Source organism: Grus americana, chromosome 15 (assembly GCF_028858705.1).
Source record: "Grus americana isolate bGruAme1 chromosome 15, bGruAme1.mat, whole genome shotgun sequence".
Taxonomy (NCBI): Eukaryota; Metazoa; Chordata; class Aves; order Gruiformes; family Gruidae; genus Grus; species Grus americana.
In genome coordinates, this window is record NC_072866.1 from 4,641,827 (window position 1) to 4,668,948 (window position 27,122).

Genomic DNA, 27,122 nt, shown 5'->3' on the forward strand with positions numbered 1-27,122 from the left:
CAGAAGACCAGTTGTAAGATGATCCTTGTAGTTTCAGTCAACTATTTTCTTTCCTCTTTTCTTCCAAATCCCCTCTACCAGTGTGAGAGAAAATAGCTATCCTGTTTTTACATACCTATGCCAGATCTTTTTCTAGTGAATGTATGCTGTACATGCAGTGATTAATTAGGCACTGTATGATAAAATTAAACAACACAGACCAGAAATCTCTAGAACATACTGACATACCAACATTGGGTAGTTTTACTTTTCGGATGGGCATTATGTTTATTCCTAATCTCTCTAGGGGTTTATAATTCTGTTTGTGAAGTTATAATACACAGCAATGTCCTTAAATTAAAAAATATCATTTTAAAACTAGGGAACAGTATCCCTGCAAGAAGTACCATGATATGATCTTATTTTGGTGAGAAAGAAAATCTTGTAAAACTTGGTTTCTGGGTCTCACTTCTGCGCCAGGCAACCTTCACCACTGATTATACTTGTGTTCCCTTTCGCAACGCAAGGCCTTTTCCCTGACGGTGACTATTTATCTGGACGGAATGACCCTCTAGTGCCCATTAGTACTGCTTATGAAATGGCAACTAGGATCTGATGTGTTACCTGCCTCCCGTGTAGAAGTCCCAGTGGCCTCTGAATGAGTGTACTAATCTTATTTGAAAGTGTAGAGCTTGCTACTGTTATTTGGACGTGGAGATTTGGTCTCTTCCATTGGCAAATGCTGATGAGGTTAAAGGGGTTTCAACAGTCTTATAATGTAGGGAGATATGCATTCATTATTTAAAAATAGCTAAGAAAACAAACAATAATCTCCTTCCTATTCTCCAGTTTATTCCAAATATATGTTAAAATTATCACTGAAAACTTACACTGTTGAGACAGATACAGAAATGGATTTAATTTTCATGTATTTCAACTTCTGCTATTCTTCAGTACCTTTGAGCAGTAAATCCTGCTTCAATACTCCTTTTTAGGGTTGGGGTGGGTTGTTTTTTGGTTTTGGGGTTTTTTTTGGTTGTTGGGGTTTTTTTTAGAATTTAAGCCCACCACTTTATATTAAAAATGGCAGAAATACTTATAGCCTGCTTTATTTTGCTTTACCCTTTAGCAGACAGATGATGCAGCACAGACTGATGGCCAGCAACAGACACAATCTTCTGAAAACACAGAAAACAAATCACAGCCAAAACGGCTTCACGTCTCAAATATACCATTCAGATTCCGGGATCCAGATCTTAGACAAATGTTTGGTGTAAGTACTCATATTTTATTAATGCTTTTTTATATTTGCATTGTAATAGGTAGTTTATAGGCAACTATGAGAGGCGTATCTCTAATTTAGGCTATTTAACCATTTTCAGTAAAGATTCTCATTTAATTTATTTATAACCAAACAATTGATTCGCCAAAGTTGGGAAAAGAAATTCTACTGATTCTACTGTATGTGATAGAGATGGGTGTATTCTATGTATTGTGCTGGTTTATATTACATTCAAAAAAGCTACCTACATTGGCTTAAAATATGGAATGCATATATATTCCTGCTGTACACATGTGGATTTATATGCCTGTTTTTATTGATTTTGGAGAGCGTGATGTAAAATATTCTACGCTTGATCTCATGAGCAAGGGACTCAAATCTATAGAATGAAAGACATGGGCTGAATTTAAGCAGGAAGCCCCCACAGCTATTGTAGGTCTCTAAGCTTCTAAAGTTCTTGCCCGTATTTTTCTATGAGTCTCTCAATTTTTGCTTTTGTCTAGGCTATTAGCTACCTTCATGTGCACTGGCTGTGTTTTACACATCTCATCAGTGCCATCAATTCTAGGCTCAAAACCGTGAGAGGTTAGATCTGGTTTCTTCTCCCTGCTCCAAGAACTCTTAGGTTTATTTTGAAATGTCACTAAATAAAATCTAGAAATAGTACTTGATCAGCTATTAGAACCCAACTTTTCCAAGTTAGAACTCTTAAGTATTTGTGTTCCTCTTGCTTTCTTATTTCTGACTCGCTAAAATTTAATTCTCTCCCACGTTACGGTTTGTTGGACAGTGCAGCACCAAGTACTTCATGGCACTATACTTCTCTCAATCTTTCATGTTCAGTTCAGATTTTTAAGTTCTTCTAATGTCTTTGTATGTGGATTAAGACATTGTGTTTTTCAGTATTTATTTCTATGAAGTGAAGGAAACAGTCGCTGGAAAAAGAGTCCTGGTATAGTATTGGGAAATGAGAGTGACTGTTTTGCCATATCTGACTTGCTACAAGTAACCTCCCCTAAATGCAGCTTACAGCTCATCAGCAAAACATCAGAAGGCATAATAATTAACCCTCTAGAGAAAAATATGCAAATTTATTTAAATTAAACAAACCACTTAAAATAGATGGATTTTACTTGAAAGTACATTAAATGAAAGGATTTTTTTTTGAGGGATTGTAGTAATTTAGAAGTGAATAAAAACTACATTTCTTTTCAGTGTTTCTAAGTCTTAGGTCTCAGAAGACTAACACTAGAGAATGGCTGGAGTTTTCCAGCTTTAGAATGACAGTAAACTTTTAGCTTCTGAATTGATAGAAAAATGAAATTTTTGGAAGTGCGAGTTTAAATATCTGATATGAAATATGATAACGTTGCACCATGACCATGTTATACGCATAGCAGATGATCTTTTTACGTGGACATAAATACAGCAGAGGAGGATTGTTTAAACATTAAGTCAATGTCTGCTTATAGGCTAAAGTTGCAGTTAAAACATTAATTAGATGGTGAATACAAGAACATAAAATAAACCAAGGGATAACAAATGATGGTTGACTTTTCATAACTAAGTCGAAACACTTTAATAAGCTAGAGAAGGAATACTGTCCTTTCTGGCCTGTAATTGTTTCCTGTCTCTTAAAAGACTGGGGTATAGGCTCATTTCTGCAGTTCTTGGAGCTCTTGTTAGATTACTCTTCATGTGCCTGCCTCTAATTTCTGCTTTTTTGTTTAATATATTATGTCACTTATCGGTGTTAACACTGATCCATACTGCATGTTAATGCCATATGAAATAACAGAAATGACCCCCGATACATTACAGTGTCACATCACAAAATGTGTCATGTCAGAAAGTGTTCTAACTAAACCGTGCCCGAGTCAAACATTTATTCTCTTACTAAGACAAGTCCAATAGAGCCTTTTTGTTTGGGATGATTGTGAGTGCTGTTGTAAGGTCAATAGTAATAACAGTTGCTACTAATATTATAAAACCCCTGCAATTCTGAGCAAGGAAAAGTCCCCGACAAGTAAGTATCCATTCTAGTTTTCCAAATTCTACTCTAGTAAGACAAGAATTGCTTAGGGAGTAATGGCTATCCCTTTTCGGCAAGGGTGGAGATAAATCCTTGCTCCTTGAAGCCAGCAACAAAACTCCCAGCTGGTTTCATCTTAGCAAACTCCTTTACCTGTCCTGGAAAGCAGCTGCAAAAAGTCTTCTGAAAGAAAGGTTCTTCAGAGGGAAGGATGACCAGAGGGCAGCAATGTCCACGCGGCCGTTAATCCTGCCTTGTCGGTGATGTTTATTCCACTCCAAGCAACGTAACCCAGTAGCATATTACAGATGAAAAAACCGGTGATGGCAGCTGGACTGGATGGATCACGAGGAAGTAACCTACTATGTGCAAAGACAAAATAAATAAAAGAAATTTGGGACTTTCACTTCACTGTGATCACAGTTTAACGAGGATTTCTTCTTTGTCAGGTGGTTTCACTGAACTTAAACTTCATACGCGCATCTATGGAATGATAGTGACAAATATAATGATATGTACAATTTAGTTGTACTACTGATGTGGCTCCTCTTCAGTGTGTCTTTTTTGGTGCTTGACTATCTTTGATTTTATATTCTTTAACTTTTTAATGTGGTGCACCATTTTCTGAAACAAACATTTGTGCTGTATATGATAGAAGTGTTGAAGTTACCTTATTTTCATGTAACTTTTCTATTTCTTTGCAGCAATTTGGTAAAATCTTAGATGTTGAAATTATTTTTAATGAACGAGGCTCAAAGGTAAGCAGTTTAATTCACCCATGGAATTTTTTAATTTGTTTAAAATATTTATATGAGTAAAAGGAAACAACTGCACTGCTGTAAAAAATAATGTCTGAAATTCCGTGTTAGTGAAAACATCTTCTGAGCTGTCATTCAGTTTCCTAAGCAGCATGAAAATCATTGGACTCATTTTATATCTTTTAAAGGGGGTAATTTTAGCTACTCCAAACTGTCATCTGTTTTATGGGAAAGTTGATTTCTGCTGTCTCTATTCGTCAATGGTAATTATCTTGTTTATTTTATAAGATGAGTCCATACTTACAGATATTTGTAGGCAGGATTGTATTAGTACAGGTATTTTTTTTCCCCTATTGAAATGAAAGGTGATAATGATACCTAATAACTATCCTCTTTAGTAATTAGCTGAGAAAATATGTGATTGTTCCAGATTATCTAAGTGCAGATGTTTTCCTCTTTAGTTAAAGCTTCAGTACACCAACCCTTTGAAAACAATCTGTTTTAACATTTATTTGATTATAAGTATTCTTATTTTATTGCAACCATTTAATTTTTTCTGAAAATTACTTTGCCTTGAATGCATACTTCAATTTATTCAATATTTAAGAAATAAAGATAGAATGGCTATGACTGCATTAGTGGCCTTAGCTCGTGCAAAACTGTAGCCCAGTAGGCTTCACCTGTGATATCAGCTACATTATAAAGGTTTATGTGTATGTCATATGTGTGGTATCTCTTTCCTTTTCCTGCCACGTCAGACACACCAGAATGTTCATCCACCAGTGTTTCAGTCTTCCTGTAACATGCGTATGTGATTTATTATTAGCGATGGAATTCTTTTCCTGCTGTAGACGTGCTGTAATCTGTCATTTAAAAAGGATCAGATTACCATCAATCTGTCTTATATCAGATACATTTTAATTCTGTTAATTTTTCCCTTTACATGTTTGTATTTATATTCTAAGCTTAAAGCCATCATCTTTTTTTTTTTCTTCTCTAGATGGAATAGCTGAAATTTCCTGGTTTATATTCCAAAATTATTCTGACATTCCTTAATTAGTACCCTTGCCTGCTAGCCCAAACCCGACTGGAACATTTACCGCTTTTTCCGTAAACAACCAAAACGTATGGAATTTGGTGGCTTAGAATCTCCTACTCTGGCTGAAATTTATTACCGTTAAGTTGTGGCTGGTCCATAGTGTTTGCAAAAGACGTTGATTGTCCAGACCCTGCTCCTGCTGAGTACTGTTACAACTTTCAAAAGACATCCCCCGCTTGGCACCGCGGATTGGTTCTGCTGCAGCTGGAGTGGCACTGAGCACGCATCTCGTGGTGGTGCTGGTGGTGGTTCACACATTTGTTTAGCCATTGAACCTTACACACGTAGGACTTTAACCACCACGTCTGCATCGCGCCGCATAAGTATAAAGCTTTTAAAAAGTATTTGGGTGATGGGGTTAGGAGGTATTTCTGAATTGAGGGTGGGGTTTTTAATAGTGATCTTACAGGAGTGAAAATATCCCGGTGCCTTGAGCTGAAAACAAGCCCCTAGAAAGGATTTCACAAGGAAGAGGTTTTGTGATGTCACTGCCTCAGTTACACACTTGGTGTTAGAGACCCTAAGACCTATTCTTATTAAATACTTCTACAGCATCCAGCGCTGAATTGGCGCATCCGAGCTGGCTCTGAGTAAGCTGCTGCAGGTACTTAAAGCAGTTCTGTGATGCATCTCATTGCTTGTGTGTGCTGCTTCTCCTCGTGATTAAAGTTATTTCAGGTATAGCTGCGTAGTATTTTGATTTGCAGAAGTACCCTTAACTTTCAATTAAATAAAAAGTTAAAAAACAGGTTAGGAATGAGAGGAACTTTTTTTTTTGTTGGGTTTTTTGTTTGTTTTTTGTTTAATCTGATCATTTCATGTCCATTCTGTAGGATTTAAGATGCACCAGATTAAAGTCCCATTCCTGGCAGTGCTTATCTATGTTTTCATAAAATCCCACTGCAACTGAAAGGACTACTAAGTGGTCTCAAACTGAGAACAGGTAAAAGAGTTTGCAGGATCAAAGTTCAAATTTGTTTCTAGCTGCAGTTTGGCATAAAAGAATTGCTAGAAATTTTTTTGTTTCTGCTTTTGTTTATTTGTTTTTATTCCAATAATTAATGTTTAAAAAGATTCTTGCAAAAACAACAGAAGCAGCTCATTTTCAGACTGTAATAGTTAAGAAAAATGGAATTGGATATTAAAAAAAAAATAAAGCTGCAGCACCACCGTACACTATAAAATGATTTTACAGAAGGAAGCCGCTCCATAAAAGAAACCCTAAAATAATACAAGTTTCATACTACAAGTTTCTGTTTGGGGGCATAACAGTAATTAAGGTAACTTTGCTAGAATTGTATGGCAACACTGGTGACTTTTGAAACTCTTCTTTTTATAAGAATTGCAAGAATTTCAGTATTGTTTTGGTGCAGATCTTTCTTCCAACCTGTGCTCAATAAACGAGGCTTACCTTTGCCAGTTCTTGAAGCTGTTGATTAAAGTAACGTTGAAAGCTGCTGGTAACTTGCCTTTCTCTGCATTTACCACTCATCTTGGAAGGCCAAGTTGAAATAGAGCTTCCGTTCCTGGGCGTATTTGAACGCTACTCTGCTATTTTAACACCGAAGCTGCAAAGGGCTTTTGTCTTGAGCATAATGGCAAGGCTGCAAAGATACAGGAACATCAACAAGCACCGTTTCTCTATGGCTGTAAATTAATGCTCTATACAGCTAGGTACTACAGATATACTTTCATAAATCTGTGCGTATATGTATTAATATATATCTAGTGTATATTATATTAAAATATATTCCTTCAAATAGGAAGAGCTCTAAAGCACATCCCAAATTGAAACGGAACCTTCTCACGTACTAACCTGGCTATTATTAAATCATTTGACAGAAATTTACCAGTTAATAAAATACATAGTACACTAAACTAAAGTAGCTGTCGAATCAGCCTCATGTAAAATTAATGTTAAGGTGTTTCTGTAGATAGTCGAACGTGTGATGAATGAATCTGTGTTCTGTGATTGAGTTTCTGTGAAGGCTAGGTAAGACTAAAGATTTGCATAAATAATAATTTAAATAGTGTTAATTATGAGAATGAGCACAACACAAGAAATTAAAAATTACAATGAGTATTCTTTTCAGAATCTTTGAAGTTCCTGTCTTATCTTGGCTTGTGGCCCCACTTCATATCTTTTTCTAATTTTTTATTATAACTAGATTTTTATCTTGCCCTTTAGTTGTTTGAAAAAAATTAACTGGTAGTGCTGTGAGCTGAGAAGACTGATTCAAAATTGTGACTAAACAACTCCCACCAAACGTTTGTGACTCTGAGAAGGGGCAGTTGTTCAGCAAGGAGGAGAGGGGGGGACCCAATGGAACTGGGGGGATCCGTGCTGCTGCATGGAGCTCGGCTCGTTGAACCGGCGGTTTCAGCCACGTCGTCTGCTGTGAAATTTTCTTAAAGGCATCTTCACTTAGGAGCTTTTCGTACAGAGCTTTTACAAGATGGGAGGAAGCAGTTGAAGAAGAAATAAAAGTTTAAAGTTGAGGAGGGGTTCAGGTCTAAGAAAAGCCTATGAAGGCACCTAACACATAGGGATCAGTACGGAGGAGGAGGAGTTACTTTCTCTCAACGCTCCTGGTGCTTTGGGGAAAAGAGAGTTACATCCTCGGCGTCTTGTGCCAAGCGAGGTCGTGCCTTTTGCTAAAGCTGTGCAGGATAGAGAGGAGAAAAACGTGTGGAGTCGGGTGGTTTGAGAATGACTTTGGCTTGAAGTGGAACCGCTGATAGAGCGCTTCTGAGCTCGGGCTCCAGTCTGTCTTTAAAGGAGGGGAAAAAAAAAGCAACAACGTGGTTAAGATACTTTGAAGAGAATGGAACATAAACTGCTACTGTATATAAATGTCACTTTCTGTGTTATAAACTGGCATAAATAAATGTGTTCTTTGAGTAGGTAAAATAACCCCCATATAATGATCCTGATAGTTTCTTAACTTTTTTTATCGGTTGTCGATTAATTGGTTTTGTAGTTCATATCCATTGTTTTTCTCAGTGCTTGGTGCCAGTTTTGCATTAGTTTCACATCTCTTCTCCTCTTTGTTTAAAATGTATAAATGAATGTATAAATATCTTCCCTTCCTTTTGTTTTTTCTTCCTTTTTTAAATTAATCACTATGTACATGATAGGTAGAACTGCAGGGAGTGGGTGAATAGTGATCACAAGTTAGCGAAAGGACTGGAGGATGAGGAGACGCGATGCATGGCTTATTGCTGAGGAACAGCACAGGGGAAAGCTTGAATTCAAAGTTCAAGCTAAAATAAGAGTAAAGAAAAAGGTTGTAGTAGGACTTCAAATACGTGCAGCCATGCCTATACATAAAGCGGCCATATATATATATATATATATATATATATATATATATAAAAAAAACTTGCAAATGTTCCTTGTTATGAAACCCCAAGGACGTAGAACTTACTTGGCGGGGTAACTTTGGGAAAGCATGCAAAGGCATTGTAGCGCTACTGTAAGAGTTACTTCAAAGGGTTGGTGTATGTTTCTAAAATGTTCTTCAATGTCTGATTTTTGCAAAGATATCTACCATTGTAAACAGTGTTTAATTTAGCACAATAAAAAGCATTTTAGTAGGACTGGAAATGTTTATTTAGCCTGCTATTACAAAGCAAAGCAATTGTCAGCAGCAGAGTTTCGTATTTGCCGAGTATTCTCCCGTCCCACTAGCCCGGGACTCCGGAGTTCTGGCGGTTGCATGTTCGTTATGTGGACAGTACTATACAGCAGTAGTAAATGAACCAGTTAACTTCTTCAAACCGTTTGCATTTTTATTCCTTTATCCGAGTTTCTTTTTCTATTCACATCATGTGATTTTATTTGATCTGTTAATACAAGAAAGTTTATGCTTTGTTCTGAAAGTACTTTTGTTTTGTTGGTGGTTTTCTTTTCTTTTTTCTTTTATAAAAAAATAAGTAAAGGCTGTAGAGTTTGACAAAAGTTTAAGTTACCCTAGTGTTGCATGGGAACAATGTTTCTTACGATCACAACAGCATGATTAAGTAGGCAATGTTTTAGAGTATATTGACATTCAGTGTTGAATTTTGTGCACATGTTTTTTATTTCGTTATCTGCATGTCATTAAAATGTGGTTCATTTTCTTTTCTCATTAGTTCATTTTTTTCTATGTGAAGACACTGTAATTTATTTTAATTTCATTTTCTTATTGTTAGATTTATTTTCCTCTGTAGTGACATGTAGAAAGGTATTTTTGGTATCATTCTTTGAATTTCTCCGAGGGTATTATCTAACTGATGACAGAAAAAATTTGTTCACATTTGTCGCTTATTTATTGCACATCTCAATACAATTATAATTTTTCTAATTTGCATGTTACAGAAATGAAGCAAGGACAAGAAAATATTAAATTAAAGAGAGAGAACATAAGCAAACAAGTGGTCATTGACTGAAATAATAATGTGCATGTTGTTTTCCCCCCTTCTCCCTCCTGCATGCAGGGATTTGGTTTCGTAACTTTCGAAAATAGTGCTGATGCGGACAGGGCGAGGGAGAAATTACACGGCACCGTGGTAGAGGGCCGTAAAATCGAGGTGCATGTTCAAAATATTTTCCTTTTCATCTTTTTTATAAATGTCTGCTTCACTCTCATTTGTTGTTTCAGATGCATCATTGGTGTCTTCTGTGTGCTCCCCTTTCCCCTTCCCATTGTTTATATATATATTTATATATAAAGAGAGAGAATCTGGCCTTACTTGGGTTTTTTATTATTATTTCTTTTGTAATTATTATTATTATTATCATTATTGCTGAAAGGTGGATGACAGAATTGGAAAAAAAAAAATGAAGGCTTTAATATTTTGAAGTTATTATTTTGGATGTTTTGTAAATCAATGGGTGCAGTAGATTCCAAAAACCAGCCAACAAAAAAAAGAAAAAAAAAAATTTGAGAACAACAAAAAAAAAGTGTGACAGACAAAACAAAAACAAACAAAAGGTTGGTTTTTTTTTTTGTTTTGTTTTGGTTTTTTTTTTCTGCAGGGTTGATGCGGGATCCACAGTGGCTTTCAAAAAATTCAGATTGGGAAAGAAGCATCCAAAAGATGTACAGGAAAAAGAAACAAAGTCAGACTAGAGACCGACCAATTTTAACATTTGATCTCTAATGAGACCGTCAGGCTGCTTTGGCTGGACGGCCTGAGCCATTCGTGTCTGTTAAAAACCCAGCACCCATGTGTGTTAGTACCACTGGATCCCCGTCAATACTGCCTCAGTCGTATTTGTTAGAATAAAAAAAATACCAATTGAAAATGCTGTCGTCTTTTGAGTAAGATGTTGCATATTTTGCCTTTTCATTTTCCCCCTTCGACGGTAGCGCTTAGGGCCCTCACCAAACTCTCAGTAACCATGGTAACTGTATACATACCCATGCTGGCGATGGTGCTGAATGGTAAGTGGAGAAGTCCATCTGCCGTTTCACGTATTTAGCGCTGATATACCACGTGAATTTTTTTGACTTGTTGTATTAAGTTTTCTTGATGCTACATTTTTTTCTATATTGGTACGCCTGTAATTGAGTGTACGTTTTAAGCAAGCCTGGGAGGCACTGATTGGATTGAGGATATGACTTCGTGCACATCTTACTCAGATTGTTAACTCCATATTGTGTTAAATAATGCACCCTCTTTTTATCCTTTTGTTAGCTGTGATTTTAAAGCTTGAATGATTTTGTTAATTCTTGCAATGAAAAAGGCTCTTGTTCCAAGTGTTGAATGCTAGATGTTGCTTTTCCAATGGTACTTCTCTTCTAAAGGGTTATGTTGCACACTGCTAAAATTCGTTTGTCCCTTTTTTTTGACATTTTCTTTGTTTCCTTGTACCTTGTCTCTTTCCCTTCTACTCCACTGCATGTTCCTTCATATAATCTTTTTTTTCTGTTTTGAGTATTTATTGTATCAGTGTTATCATGGAATACAAGCATGCTCTTAAGTCTTAAATTATGCAGTACCTTTTAATTTGCTTTTAATGTCTTTTTATTAAAGTTTAAATGATATGATGTTGCTTTATTGAAATGATTCGTAAGTTAAAATGGTTATGAAAGTAAATGTAATTATAAATAGTATGATTTTGTTATGCACCTGTTGCCTTCTATAAATTAAATTGCATTTTATTTTTACATGACTAATAGCAGTAATAATGCATGCACTTAATAGTAACGTGGACCCTCCCTGTAACCTCTTCTAATCCAGTGTTCTATGTGCTTAGGTAAATAACGCAACAGCACGTGTAATGACAAATAAAAAGACCGTCAACCCTTACACGAATGGTAAGTGCATGAGATCTCGGTGCCTCGTTTTAATGTCGGTGCATGTGGAATCTCGCTCTTCGGCTGAATGGGTGGGCTCAGCTACTCATCAGGTGTCACAGCCCGCACCTCCTGCGTCGCCTTGGGCTCAGGCTTTGTCCGGTGACCTAAAACACGAGGTGGCTGGGCACAAATTCTGTCAGTGTGGAGTTCAGCTCGTTCACAGCCCTGTGTGCATCGCATGCATCGTTTTGCCTGATTGGAATCTGAGTGTTTAACCACGGTGGCTTTTGTATAGGAAAACATACCTGAAAGGAAGGCGTTATTGTCTTCTGGCTTTCTGCAGTGTTAATGTTGCGATGAAGGAACTAATCGGAGGATTCAGTTTTGCTTGCATGATGGAGGTAGGGCGACCAGCAAGAAGAATGTCTCTGTCAGGCATGAGATACTTTTTAGTGCCGAGACACGCATCTAGTCAAAGATAATTTTCTGTGCCTTCCACAATTTGTTAGAAGGAAAGGGCAAGCTGTAATTGGATGCTGCTTCCAGCTTTTATTCCTTGGAAAAAAATCTAAATTCTAAGCTATCTACAAAAAATTCATTCTAATACTGACCTAAGTTGGTATAATGTTGTACGTTAATGAAAGAAAAATAATCCATCGATATTTGAGGGGTTTGGAAGCCATGCATTTTAAAAATGTTTCCTTTGGCAGTGTTTGGTCTCATGTGCTTGAGTTGTTTGCGTTTGCTAGTTCAGGAAATTCTAACAAGTTCCTAACTGAACGTCAAACAATAATGCATCAAATGAAGTTATTTGCACTTATGTCTTCCACTTTTACTAGGCGGTGTTGTTATAATTATTTGCTTTGGAATTTAATTTAGTTTTCCCCACCCAGCAGAAAGCAGATGAAGTCTGTTCGTCCAGCAGTAAAGGTTTCGACAGATAGATTAGACTCTTTTCCATTTTAAAATATAGGGAATCTTATTTTCTATATCTGAGGTCTCGTTAGTGAGGTTTTACTAAAACCCAGGGCAAACAGTGACTTTATTTTTTAATGAGAGAGTCATAATTTTTTCCTACCACAGTAAAAATACAATATAGTGATAGTTTTCATTTGATATGTGATAATTGAGTTAGTTAAAATGATGCGGAGAAGAAGAGTCTGAAATCCCTCATGCTTTCTCAGAAACTTTCTCCCTCATTTTGCATGTAAATGTGGAACTTGGGGCAAATGATGCAGATGGGAAAATCTCCTTCATTTTTACTGGCTTTAAAACATCTCAGTGAATCTAGCGAAAGAGACTTGAAGCTCGGCTGGGTCACATAACAAGATTTTGTTGCGATGAGGAGCTAAATTAACTATATGCATATGATGCTATGAACTCTGTCTGCTATATTGTCATGGTAAAAGGGTAAAAGTAGTTTTGTTACAAGTGATTGTGTGTATTTTGTATTCATATTATCCTAAGGCTACAAAACTGTTAATTAGCAAATAACACGTTACATATCAGCACATCCACTGCTGAAGGAAGGCAATGATGGAAATAGAGACGTGAGATTTTTAGGAGTCTGGTTTTGGAGGAGTTTCACCTCCGTCCCCTGCGCTGCAGGATTACTTAGGTCACATGTTAGTATTTCTTAACATCCAAAACCAGAATGATGAAAGTCTGCTGTTAAGTGTTTCCTACTTGGGAGTGTTTTGTCTGTCATTTTCCATCCTGTTCCATCTGGACCAGATCTCACCAAAAGCATGAAACATCCTGTTCAGCGGATAAAACTTAGCATTGATGTTCGTGAATCCATACATCCAAGGCGTTGCATGTAGGATGTTCTTTTGCACACCTTTTGATGGATATCTACCAAGATGAACTGTGGTTGTAGTTCATACATTTTGATTTGGTTTTTTACTTTATTGTTTATGTCGGAGGTCCCCTAAAGTAAACACACAAGAAGAATCGTGTTCTCCTTGCATAATCATTACCAGCGACAAGGAATGAAGTGCAGACATACAAGAAGCTTCATTTAGTTTCATCAGTGCTTGTATTATCAGTCATCCAGACATTGTATGATTTTAGTTCTTTGTCATTTTGTCAGGAATTAACCAGTGCTACAGGTGATCATTAAAGATTATTGTCGTCTAAAGTAAAGGTCTCATCTTTTAAATAAAACATAAGGCTAGTTTTCCTGTGTTCTTCTGTGAGCATATCCACATTTGCAAGATGCTTCTGATGCAGACAGCCGGAAACTTTTTGTTTGCACATGCCTATCTCTTCAGAACCACCTCTTTTTTAATGTGTGGCTTTATTTTTCAAAGAGTATGTGGTGACTGACATGTTATTGGCAGGTATTCAAAACGTAGTTGGGGCACATGTTGTATTTTATGAAAACATCAGGCACTAATATTTATTGTAATTTAAAAATAGAATACACTCTGTTTTGTCTTTCATTCCTGAATACTGCTGGTTGTTTGATAACAGGGCTCGTGTTGTAAACATGATTGCAAAAGTCAGTAGATTTTAAAGCACAGAAACCTAGACTTTTTTTTTTTTAATATATGCAGCTTCATTCAAATAAGTGGTTTACTTTTGTGTCCTAGGTGGTTTTTGAAATAAGTATGCTTTCCAGAGACTTTTGATGATTCCCAAAATGAGCAGTAAATAAATGCTCAGTTTTAGGAGAGGTTCTTTTGTGCAAATTTGTTATCAGACAGGATGATTTTGATGGCTCACCTCATGTGCTATGGAGATAGAACTGCCTTTTCTTTGCAAATAAATTCAGTGTCAGGAGTTCTGCTTGTTGGCAAAAATACTTCTGAGACATTTTTAGATGTCCCAACCTATCCTGTTTAGTTATACTTTCTCTGGGTGCCCATATTGCAATCCTGGACGCTCATCCCGGCGTTGCAGGGAATAGAGAATGATGTGCGAGTAGAATCAGAGAACTGCAGCGATGAATGAGGAACATCAAACAGAGATCAGCAGAGGGATAAAAGTTTTAAAGTTTTGTACTTGCAGTGCCTTGCATTTGAGCCTTCTGTTGATCTAAATTTAGATTGAAAATCACAGCTAGTGACTATTACCACAGTTAAATTCCCTCCCCCTCCCCTTTCCTCCCCGCTCCGTATGCCGCCAGGAGGACAGCAAACGGCGTGGCAGGGCTTCTTTCCCACCAAGCATTCCTCCGGCCACGGGTGCCTGTCTGGCCTGTGAAGTGACAGTGACCCTCTCTGCGTTGCTCTGCCCCACTGGGTACCAGAGCTCGTTACCCTGCGCAGTCCGATCACGTCCTCGCCTTCGGCGTGCTTCACGTGCGTTTCTTTGGCTGACCAACAGGGTGGGGGTTTGGGCAGGCAGAGGGCTTGTTTGTTTCCTTGTTCGGTTTTTAAGTTTTGAGCTTTTGTAGTTTCAGCTTGAGGAGATTAATATTGTGACAGTAAGAAAAATGCACAAAATTACACCCACCGCAGAGAATGTGCCTCCTCCAGCTGCTGAAGTAGGGTTACTCGGCAGCTGCTCGCTCGCATACGCCAGCTACTCTCACAGCTGATTAACCCCCACAGCTACGGGCCAGCACGTTGCTCGCCGACAAGATAAAGTTAATTACTGTTATTTTCACGGTGAATGAAGTATTTCCTGTATAAGCTGCAAAAAGTTAGGCGAGACAGCCGTCACTGAGAGAGAGGTAAGGAACTGAAATAGGAGAGCGGCTTTCAGCTGTGAAGAGCAATCTGCGTCCCCCAAGATTTTCTCTTTCCCTTAGACAAACTGTGGCACCGGTAGTGTAACTTAGAGCCGAGAGGTGTCTGTCAGCTTCTTTGACGGCAAAAGCTGACAGATCTGAAATTCGGTCCAATCTTTCATCTTGAATGGTGTTGATCAGTGGTCTTTTGAGGAAGTACTGAATTTGAAATATTAAATGTTCCCTAAGCTATAAAAAGTTAGATTTTTTTACTGAAAGTCTCAAAAATGGAATGATTTGCTATCACATAAAATTTGGCTAAAAGTATTTGTTATACCGTGCCATTCCTAAATATAATCCTGTAGTATGTAAAACCGAAGGGTCAGGTAAAATCCCTGTGATATTTTCAGGAACAAAGTCATCTTAGCCCTCCTTGGTTGGCCGTTTTGCAGCTTCCACAGTCACCTTGTAGGTACATATAGCAGCTGCAGTTACTTCCGCAGAGCAGGTTGCATGCAGTGCTGCTCTTTGCTCTGCACTTACTAATGAGTTGCATTTCAAAACCACCCCTCACCTCTGTTACTGAACAGTTAATTACTGGTAAATGGTTACTGTGCATCAGGTAGAGATAGCAGGATCTGTAAAGGGTAGGAATAGTTTTCTTTTGTGTTGTTATTACGGAGATTTTTGTATTACACTTTTTCAGCATCATGGTTTTACGGTCGTGTACTGCGCTTACGCATTACATGATGTGGCCAAGGCAGAAACAAGCCTCAATACAGTTTGCATTTAAATTCTTCGAATCTTGGCTCTTCTGATTTTGAAAAGCTTTGTTGTCCCTGTCTTGATTGTATTTTGTTTCCAGCAGCATAGTTATAGGATCTATTTAAAGTACCACAGTTCTTCAGTTTAAAAGATGCTTTTCCGCAGGAGTTTTTCTTTATTCCCATTTACAAAGGGTGCTTCCCACTCCTCTAATTCAAATGCGCTTTTGGAAACCCCCTAATTTTTCAGTCCCAGTAGTTCAACTAATTGTTTAAACACTTTTTTTTAAAAAACAAAAAACAAAAAAAAAGGGCATATAGCTTGGGGGGATGTTCTGTGGAGTTTGGAGTTAACTGGGAGTGGACCCACCTGTGGCTGAGCAAAGCTCAATGATAATCTGTGCTTTACCACGGCTGAGAACGCTAATGAGTTTGCCAGTGTTTTCTCCTGCTGTTCCCTTACCCTTCCCTTCAGCATCGCCATCTTTAGCGCCGCGCAGCCAGCCCGCGCGCTCCAGGCTTACCTGAAATAACGCGTTGGGCGGAAGGACCCGACAGGGGTTACTGGGGGTTTGGCCAGAACACACGACACAGACTGGCTGTCGGTTCTGTGCCGCGGGAGGACGGTGATCGTTTCAGACAAAGGCAGCGGCTGCGTTTGCACCACTGAAGAGCTTTGCAGGATGTGACCGCAGGATCTTCTTACGTGCCAGCTGCTCTGCAGCAGTACGCCAACAGCGTCTCTCGGCCGTAAATGCCGGCGGGACGGTCGCTTTTGGGACGGGCCTGCGATTGTCCTCTTTCAGGGCAGAGAGTCTGGGCTACAAATGCAAATGGGAAAAAAGTCTCTAGCGTTTGCCTGGGGTCCCCCCAAATCTCTCTCGTGTCCCAACGGGCATTTCCCTGCAGTGTCTGCGTTTTCATTTTTCCCAGAGTAGAATCAAAGCGCTCAGATTATTTGATCGCCTTGTAACCTACAGTACCGCATGCTTTTTAGAAACATTTCTGTCCAGCCACTGAACTGTTTTGGCCTCTCTGGCTTGAAACCGGAGAGTTAAAGCCATGACAAAGAACTGGTCTGCTCTGGTACTACATGATACAGGGATGCTGGAACTAGTTCTGACTTAATCCATAACTTAAGGGAATCAGTCCATGGCACCTGTGCACCGCAGCCAAGGTAGTTCACCTCATAATTTGCTCCTGTGCTACATGTCCAGAGAATGCCTTGCTTCATTACCTATTTCCATACTTCAGAGTCCGATATTAAAGATCAGTAATCTAAGATGCTGATACAACTTTCATTAAAATGACCTTTTTTGAAGCCATTTTATCTGTATACCTCTATACAAAAATAAAATTAAAAAATAACAATTATTATTATTATCATCACTAATTGCAATATTAACTCAGTTATGTTTTTATGTTTGCTGCAGGCTGGAAATTAAATCCAGTTGTTGGTGCAGTTTATAGTCCAGAATTCTATGCAGGTAAGGATTATGCTATAGTTGTCCATGCCATATTTTATTTTAATATTCTTTAAAACATGCAAAAGTACAGAATATATGTTTGGTATGAGGTTTGGTTTCTTTGTTTGATTCACATTATCTGCAAGTCATTTACAGATTTGTGATGCAGGATTTTAGCAGTTACCTGGGCATACTAAAGTTTATATAGAAGATATATGAATACCTTTTTATTGGAAAGTAGATAGTATAACATGAAATGTACTGCAATATCCCAGTCTTACATGGGATTTTATGTATATTTTTTTATTTATATTTTATTTTATGTTTCAGTAGTCACTTTCCTCCAGGAATTATTTAAGCCCTGTGAGCAACAACAACAACAAAATATATCTATAAATATATATTTTATGCATATATGTGTACATAGACACCCATAAGTATAGAACATCTGTTCATAATTTTTTTCTTGAACATTTTTCTTTAGATTTTATATTTAGTTTTTCAGTTTCTTAAAATTTCTGTATTTAAAGCAATATAATCTCCTGAGTCTTCACTGAGATGGAATTCTGATCCTGGTTACAATTTGGGATTAATGAGATACAGGTTTTTTTCTCCTTGAACTAAGTCATGGCTAGCAACAGTTTCTAAATGTGTTTTAGCAACAGTATTGATAACAAACATGGTTGTACTCCAAACCCCAGTTGATTTCAGAGGAATTTGAATCCCCCCCATAACCATAATCACTAGCAAGTCCAAAAAAGCAATTTTTTTGAAAGCTAATAATTTACATCTAAGACAGAAATAACCACTGTAACTCCAGATGTTTCTGATAGGTAATCAAGCTGCCTTCCTTTCTTAGGTTCACAATGGTGTATGAGTCTTCCATGGCTTTCATGGGAAACTCTGGGAATTTTTTAGTTTTCCATTTGGATCTGTCTGGGTGTGTGTATACTGGATACAAATACCTAATCATGTTCTTTTTTTTTGGGGGAAAAAAAAAAAAAACCAAACCCCAAAATATTTATCCATTGTCACACACTTAGGTAATTGAAAATAAAGAGGTAGTTGTGAAATACATTCTTTACAGCAAGTAGAGAACAGATAGTAGGACAGCATTTTTCACAGGAGGTGGTTAAGCATGAGAAGAGGTTGCCCACAGAAGCCAAGGAATCTTCCTTCATTCATGGAGATACTGGAGCCTCCACCAGACAAACCTGAAAAACTTGTTAGTTCAGGGGACTTCAAGAGATAAAAATTGTGAAATAGGACTATTGTTACAAACAGATATTTATTTTTAAAAAGCTGCCTGCAATACATCCAGTGCCATATACTAAGATAGATAAAATTGTTCCATTTAGGGTATTGTGTTATAAAAGTGGCACAGTGTAATAAAAACACTAACTTGGCATTCATGGAATTGCAGTATTTAGCGTAGGCAGAATTTATTTCCTTCCTTGATGTATGCCTACATTGAAAACAGGAATTTAACATTGATCTCGTTTGAGTAGTTAGTGAACCAACCCTGAACCTGCATAAATTAGAAAGTCAGAGTTATTAGTCATTTTATATAAATGACTTTGTGTTAATGACAAATATAATAATATTCCCATAGTACAGTAATCAATTTTCTAATACGTATGCAGAATTAACAATCTGACTTATAATTGTCTCATGAAGTAGGGCATGAAGAGTTCACATAGTTTGTAAATTAAAATCAATATTTTCAATCTCTCCTGAAGGTAATTTTCCTAATTTACTGGACTTTTCCCTAACATTTATTTTGTCTTTTAATTATAAAATGGCAGGTTATTGATTTTTTTGTATAACCTCCTAAAGTCCCAAGTGCATTTTTATTGCCAACACAAGGGAGGTGTTTGCCCTTCTTAATGAGAATCTTTAATTACCATTAGAAGAGTATTAATTTAATTTTATGAATTATGGCATGCACTTCACCACACCTATGCAGAAAGTTCTATCAAGATACTTCATGTGTTTGGGATTTTTTTTATGTTTATACGTGCAAGCAGTTTTGGTTTTTATAAATGTGTATCAAATGCATATTTTCTATATTGACTAAAAGATAATTTTTTTCTCAGACATTTAAACTTTCTTTTAAGCAATTTAGTTAAAAAAAAAAAAAGCACTCTGTGCAGATCTCTTAAAGTCATTAGAAAATGAAACAGTAAAAGAGCAATGCGGTTCTTGCATGCCATAATAGGATACTGCGACATATCGTTCCTTTTGTGTCTACCCCCACCACCTTACATGGAGAAGAAGCAATTGCACTTTTGAAGATCATAAAATTATAAATGCGATTTTCAAGACAAAGTTCTAGTTATTTGGTTTAATTATTGTCTCCAATAATGTCATGTTAAAATCGTACCAACTCTTTCACAGTCACTGCCAGAAGTTCCTTTAGCCCCTAATAAATGATGAAAAATTTGGCTGCTTCTGAAATAAAGATGATACATTTACAGAGAAACTGTTGATTTAAAGTACCTTTAATCTTCATAAATAAGTAAAAAAACAGAAGGTTATACAAAGCTGTCAGGATGGCACTGATGAATGGCAAATTCACCCGTTTCTCAATTGCCGGTGAAGACACACGCCGCAAGGCTTAACCGTATTGTACATCATATCTGCCAACTCATTTCTGTGATTAAATATTCCATCAGTGCGGGCTATAAGGCGGTAAAGCTTAACAAGATTCATAAGATGCACCACTTGAATACGCATAACTCACTTCCTTGGATAGAGAGCACCCCGCATGCAAAAGAAAATTAGAATTGAGTTAAATTACTCCGTAAGACAAGATCAATAGAGAAAGGAAAAGATCCCCTAATGCAATGCAAATCTAAGATATAGTTATGTCCTGACAACTTGAAGCAGACAATTAAAGTCAAATAGGGAGGAACGCAATGTAAATCAACCCTAAAACCTTGAAGATAACGGTAAACAGCAGGACCAGTGACATGATTGTTATAGCTCTGCTTTTCTTCTGAGCGTACACTTCTGTAAGAGAAAACCTTCATTGAGGAGAAGCATGACAGCTGAAAATGGAGACTATAAGCCACATAGCACGTGCACAACAGACACTGTGGAGGTAAAGTGTTACTTGGGGACTGGGAAAGACGATATATTTACAAACCTCTGTAGATTTTTCTGCCTGAGTTCTAAGACTGGTTTTCTGACTTTGAAATGCTCGTGCTGTAGTAAATCAGAACGATGCAGGAATGTGGCTCTTTAGGTCACGTGGTAGCGTGAGTACGGATTTCCAGCGAATGGTCACGAAGGGCGGTTTGAAGACTGCTGTTGTAATTCCGAGGCCTAGCAAGTCTCCCTAAGAGCTGCCGAGTGCGGATGTGCTGGTGAGCTGGCTGCCCGGCACGCCGCCCGCCCTTCCCGCACGTCCGCTGGGAAGTCCGAAAATGACATTGCATAGAAAACAGAAGGATGGTGATTTTTTTCATTTCTCATTTTCAGCATTTCACAGAATTCCATATAGCATAATTGATAGGTAATTTTAAAAAAATCGACTTACGTGCACGTAGTCTCCTTCTGGGAAATAAAAGGATACTATTTAAGGTGCTTTTCCTCCTTATGAGAAAGAAATGCGTAATGAAGTTATAATTTCCATTTCAGCTTATCTTTTCCAGTAAACTATTTATCAGGTTCTTAGGCAGGTCCTTTGTAAGAAGCACTGTGTGATTCGTCTCACAAGTCTTCATGGAAACTGGGACCAATTTTTCATTTATTTGTATATCCATCCAATTTTAAATCCATCCCATAGTGACCCATAATTTCGCTACGTTGAGCTGGAGTCCGTTATCTTCCCCCATACGCTCATCTATGGCTGGCAAAATACAGATCCGTAGTTTAGTTTCTTTACTAGTCACGAAGTGCTAGAAGTTTTTCGGAAGCTAGTTTCAAGAGTCATCCTACGTAGCTGAGTAGTTGTAGTCACTTCATAAATACGGGTCTTAACCCAGTGGGGACTATTGTAGGCACCCGGTTTCTTGGGCGGTTAGTAGTTATCATTCCAAGGTGGCTTGGAAAATTTTCCCCATCAGCTAAGATGAAAGAAAGGGGAAGAGCTTGTGCTTTTGACTATTTTATATGCCCTCAGAAGACAGAGAAGTTTTAGATGCCTGGGGCTTTTAGTGTGCTGTGGATTTGGAAGCTGGCACTATCCTCCAAGAAGTAGATTTTGTAACAAACTTCCTTTCACAAGTTCGTTTAAAACTTTGAAATATAATGTTATATAAAATTAGGAAGTGAAGAAAAACCACACTGCTATATATATAAACATGCGCTTTAGTAAGTGGAATCCAGGGGGAGAGGATTCCTCTGTGTTTGCTAACACTAATTCTCTTTGTTCGTGTCTTAAAGCATCTATTTCTGGAGTGTAAGAGCACCTGGGATTCATTTCATCTTTCTAGTGTTTCTCTTTGAATTTAAATGACTCTTGCATAAGCTCAGCAAATACCCTAGAAACACCTCTCAGTGAAGGTGTTTGGAGTTTGCGAAGCTGAATTATATGCTTGCACAGCAATTCTAATCCTAGGGTAAAAGTTCACTGTACCATGTCTGTAAAGCATAATTTTGGTGAAAATTGGCTGTCTGTCACTGTATAGATTAATTCATTTTACCATTTGATTGCATACACTTAGATTTGAACTTAGCCATTGACTAAGCAGATTTCCCTAAACAAACATATTCTCAACATTGTTAGCTAAAGAGTTCAAGTAATTTTCTATCTGCAGAAAAAATAATTATTGTTTAATATTCCATCTGTTACATATCGATGCTCCTTTTCAAAGCATAAACCAGAGTTGTAATTGTTGTTTCAAAAATCATAAAGTACCATCATACAAATGACATCCTAGTTAGATTAACACCACTGATGACAGCTAATGCATTTCTAAAACTTCTGTGGAGCTGTTACAAGCCATTATAGTGGAAATACTGGTTTATGAAAGATTAATAAAGCCAGTAGAAAAATGGAATTCAGCATCTGTACTAGCTATTTACTCAAAAAATCCTCCAGAATTAATTATGCCTTATGCTACATTATAACGAGTTTTTCATGGAAAGGTATACCATCATGGAAACTAAACAAGGATTATTCAAAGAATAATGCCAATGACTGTTAGTTTTTGAAAGATTAATTTAGTTAATTGGTTATACGTTTAAACCTGCAGCAAGGTTAATTGACCTATATTTATCATTGTATCGAAGTCTGCACATCTTAAAGAGAAAATCACAGATACTGTCAGCATTACCCTTCTAAAGATGTTTCTTCTGTTTGGATGTATATTTAATAACACAGTATACACTTAGGCTTTGATACTGTTTCTGTGTGATCTCTAAAAGAAATTCCATACACTTGATTATTTCATGGTAAATCTTGAACTGTAGATAGAGCTTTATACCAGAAGATAGAGAATGGCTAAGAAGGGAGTTCCTGCTTCTTCCATCTAAAACTTCAGGAATTTTGACCACAGTCTGGTATGGAGGAATAATTCGATACTTGATTATGATGAATTTGTGCACAAATAGAATCTGGAAAACCAGAAACTGCATATTTGCTGAAAGTTGGAGTTCTTTCAAAACAGGGGCAAGGAGGTGTTTGGGAGGGGGCGTTTGCTTGTTGGTGCAGTCTTACTGACGCTTAGTGTCTTGCGTTTTCTGCAAATCAGCCTGAGCTACTACTACTGAGATATCCCACTTGAACTCGTCTCAGTTAGGTGACCGCACGGCAAAACCACGCTGACCCTATCTCACTACTTGGAGTCAATGGGTTTGGAGCTGTGAAGTGTAAGTTAGTGCTGCACCCCCACTGTGGTGCGGTATCAGCACCGTTATACCATCCTCCAGTGATAGGTCAGACCTCTGATGCTGAAGATTTTTCCAGCAGTCATATCGGTAGTTACTGTATGTAGACCAAGAATACTCTGAGATGACAAAGCAGTGTCAACGAGCTGATAGAGCTGGCATGGGTGCAGAGCACCAAGCTGAGGCAGGGAGGCAAGATGAAGAATTGTTATATTAGCTGTTCTGGGATGGGAAAAAACGTGTAGAAATCAGGTAATACATAGAAGAACAGAAAAAAGTCTATTTAAATAGGAATTGTAAGGAAGGAAGTAGGGCCGATGAATGGCAAAAGTTCTCTAACCTCTGTTCCTCCTATATGCCTTGCCTGTTGTTTTACAAAGGAGTAAGATGCCTTTCCTTGTCCTGAGGTCCTAACTCAAAAACCTGCTTTTCCCTTCGAACTACTAGGTAATAAATTTCCTCAGTGGTAGTTCTGCCAGGTAGCACTTAGGAAAATCTCTTGTTTTCTTTAGGTAAACTTGTTCCTCTTATGTCTGACCCAAAGATAAAGCAATGTGTATGAGGTAGGCTTGGAATAATAAATTCCTGTGCCTGAGTAAGCCTGGATTCTTCTTTAACGGGTGTTCTGTGAGTCAGGGGATGAATACAGGACCAGGTATAATCGTAATTAAATGCATGATTATGATTGCAACTTACTTGATTTAGTACCTTCTTCCAGCACGGAACACCACGTGTGTGCAAAGGACGTTGTAGTTAGCTCATGGGAGGGAAATCCACCAACTGCTATTAAGTACCCAGAAGCTGCTTTGGGCTTAGGAAGTCCTTGAGCTGCAAATGGTTGGAAACTAGGATAACACCTGTGAGAAGAGCATCATGCTTGCTGTCTTCTTGTACTTTACCTCAGGTGTGCATTTGATGATTTTGAAAGTTTTATTTGAAAGTTTATTTTTTTTAATTATATCCAACATGTCAAAATGCCACCCAAATGACAGCAAGGTGGTTGAGACTATCGGGGCAATGTGAAGGTTGCATTCTTGCGTTACAGTCAGTGGTCACCAAGTTAAAGTATTCAGATTACATCTTGACATTTATTTTTCTAGTCAAGTTATCTGTTCAGCTGAGTTGCCGACTACTCAAGTAGTCCCGCTCATCTCTGATACATACCTTTGTTTAGTTTAAGGCTGCTTTTGTTTGAAGGAGCATTCTTCTGTAGTCCTTCTCTTTTCCTCAGTGAGCTGGTACAATACGTTTGAGCAGACCCCACACAGATCTAGCATAATCATTGTGGAATGCAGTGGCGATCATACTCTAATGAGATTCTGGCTCCATCATCTTTGTAGCTTCCCTTTGAGTAGAGAAAGCGATTAGATTGTCTTTTAATTTCCTCTTTGCTAGACTAATCAAGCTCAGTTCCCTCAACCTCTTTTCACAGGACATGAGCTCTAGACCCCTGCCCATCTTGGTTTGCCTCCAGCATATCCTCTCCGGTTTCTCCACGTTTCAGTTGAACTGGAGCAGCGGTAGATTTAAAAACTGGATGCAGTATTCCAGGTGCAGTCTTGCTGGCACCCAGCGTGTGTGTGTGTTGAGGGAATAACAACAGCTCTTGATCTGCTGGCCACGTTTCCGTGTTTCTCTCAGTTTCCCCTACTATGCAGTTTGCCTTGTTCGTTTAAACGTTACTTTAATAAAAGAAAAGAAAGCATTCTGATCAAGCAAGAGCTGTACTGTACTTTCTTGGTTATTACATTGCTTGTAACTTCTGGAATATTTGCAAATTTTTTTTGTTGTGGATATAATTGATCAATTTTTAAAGGACTAAAAAGAAAATTAAGTACTCTGCCTTACGAAGAGAATCTTTTCAGGAAAAATAATACTTGGACTTCTCTTATTTAAATGTCATTCTGGTGGTTAGTGAAAATGTGTTCTATGGCTTCCTGACTAGTGATGAACCAAAAATAAATTAAATAAATGTGGTGGCAGCCTAAAACTGTCTAATTATAAACATGATACTGAGATTTTTTCCCCCAACTGTCTCCCTGGCCTCCTCATGTTAATACGTTAGTCTGCAGCATCAGCATGGTTTTAAAGTAAATCTGAAAATTATCCCTACTTGCCACATGCTGGCTTGGGCTTTGCAGGGCAGGGTTAGTACCCGTGGCATAGATTCCGTCTGCAAGAAGCTGCGCTGGGAGCTGTCCTGGAGGCTCCCTTGCACGCTGGCTGTCATATGTCACGCAGATTGGCTTTTGGACAGCTTTGAACCGCGTGCGGTGGGGTTGTCTGCTTCAGGGGACAAGACTAAACCTGGACTAAACTCTCCAGACTGTGTAGGATGTTGGTTTAGAGGCGGGATATAAACCCAGCTGGTTTATAGCTACTGCTGCTGTCTCACCGGTTGCTCGACAATAGAGGTCAGCCTGGGTGTGCGCTGTCCGGACCCGAGGTCTAGGCTGCCGTGTGCGTGGTGGTCGTCTGACACAATCAGTCTGAGACTGTAATTCAAATACCAGCTATGGCTATATGTAAAAAGCAATGGCTTAAGAATCTCTCAGAGGAAAATTTAAGACAAACTACAAGGTCATCACTAAAACGCTTGTTTGTTCAGGACTGGGTGGGATATTTGCAATGCTAGATAAGTTAATAGCAGTTATGCAGAGGAATAAATTCCTCTGATTAGAAATATAACAAAGTTAGGAAGATCCATGCGTTAGGATGGACAGTCAGGCAGACAAACTATTCTGAAATGTAAAGTAATAAAGTAATATATGAAATGTGACGTTAATACAGTTAAGTGGAATGGAAAACAACTCTGTTTTGTGTTAAACCTTGATTACATCTGTAAATTAATGCTAAAGTGGTTTAAGATTATGTTGAATTGTATTCCAAACGTATAGCTAATGTTTTCTGGTTTGTCTTCTGCATTTTTTTCCCATTTTGGGCATTGGATGGCAGAATCCCCAATACATTTGCATTGTAATTGCATTTCATGATACTTACTGAGAGTAAATTTCAAAATACTGAGTTTTCATTTGTCCACTCATTTGTGGAGGTAGTCGAGATGAAGCTGTGCTTTACAATGGCACACAATCTCTGTCAGTTTGACACCGTCAGATTTTCTTTTTGAAAATTATTTTGGGGGGAAATCTCCAAGCATAGAACTGCTTCTAGTCAAAGTGAGTGTTTTGGAAAGTTCCGAAACACTGCATTACCATTTTTGTAATTTTTTTTTTTTATGCACCCAAAATTCTGGAATTCGAATGGGCTGGGGAAGAAGTAGACTAACTAAAGCCAGGATTATGCACGATGATTCAATTTTTGCTCTTTGATATTCTCAGCTTGTCATTCAGGATAGAATTTTATTTGTAAGTTAAAACCAACATCTATTGGGGTAAGCAAATAGAACTGAGGTATTAGTAATTTGCATCTCTGCATCTAATTGCATTAGATTTGCTTCTCTGTCTTATCAATTTACTGAAATAGGTAATTTACACAGAAAATAGTGTCTTGACACAATATGAGAGGATAAAGTATAAACACATCTACTTGTAATCCCTCCGGGGCCATGGTGGAACTGTAGTGTTCGTGTTTGAGCAGCGAGGCTCCCGGTTCATTTATTCTGTGCTTCCATTCATATTGCAGTCTTTATTCATCAGGCAGGCGTATGAATGTGACCCATTTTGGTTATCAGCAGAATAGAAATGTATTTTTTATATACTCAAGTATCTTATTTCAAGAATAGTATAATACCAGCTCAGAGTTTATAGTTATACTTCAGAGTTTCTCTCATGTTTGTTTCTCAAAGTTACAAGCGAGCCAAGCTGAAGTTACAGTGATCCGAGAGTAACCATCGTTCCGTGCCTTTTAGTCTGCTAGGAGGGCCTAGAGAGATTAGGAATCAAGATCTGATTTTTCAAAGGTCCTGAACAGCTTCAACGGGACAC

The 27,122-nt window shown here is 37.9% G+C and overlaps 1 protein-coding gene across 50 annotated transcripts in view; it reads left to right on the forward strand.

Moving 5' to 3' along the window:
- Positions 1 to 27,122, forward strand: part of RBFOX1 (RNA binding fox-1 homolog 1) — a 907,584-nt gene that overhangs the window by 806,404 nt on the left and 74,058 nt on the right. For 43 of the 50 annotated variants that reach the window (XM_054843158.1, XM_054843113.1, XM_054843119.1 and 40 more), the window contains 5 exons: positions 1,109 to 1,252; positions 3,998 to 4,051; positions 9,630 to 9,722; positions 11,395 to 11,455; positions 17,311 to 17,364. In XM_054843158.1, the coding sequence (XP_054699133.1) occupies positions 1,109 to 1,252; positions 3,998 to 4,051; positions 9,630 to 9,722; positions 11,395 to 11,455; positions 17,311 to 17,364 (406 nt within the window). The remainder of the gene's footprint in view (positions 1 to 1,108; positions 1,253 to 3,997; positions 4,052 to 9,629; positions 9,723 to 11,394; positions 11,456 to 17,310; positions 17,365 to 27,122) is intronic. The other 7 variants (XM_054843160.1, XM_054843146.1, XM_054843137.1 and 4 more) reach the window with 2 other exon arrangements.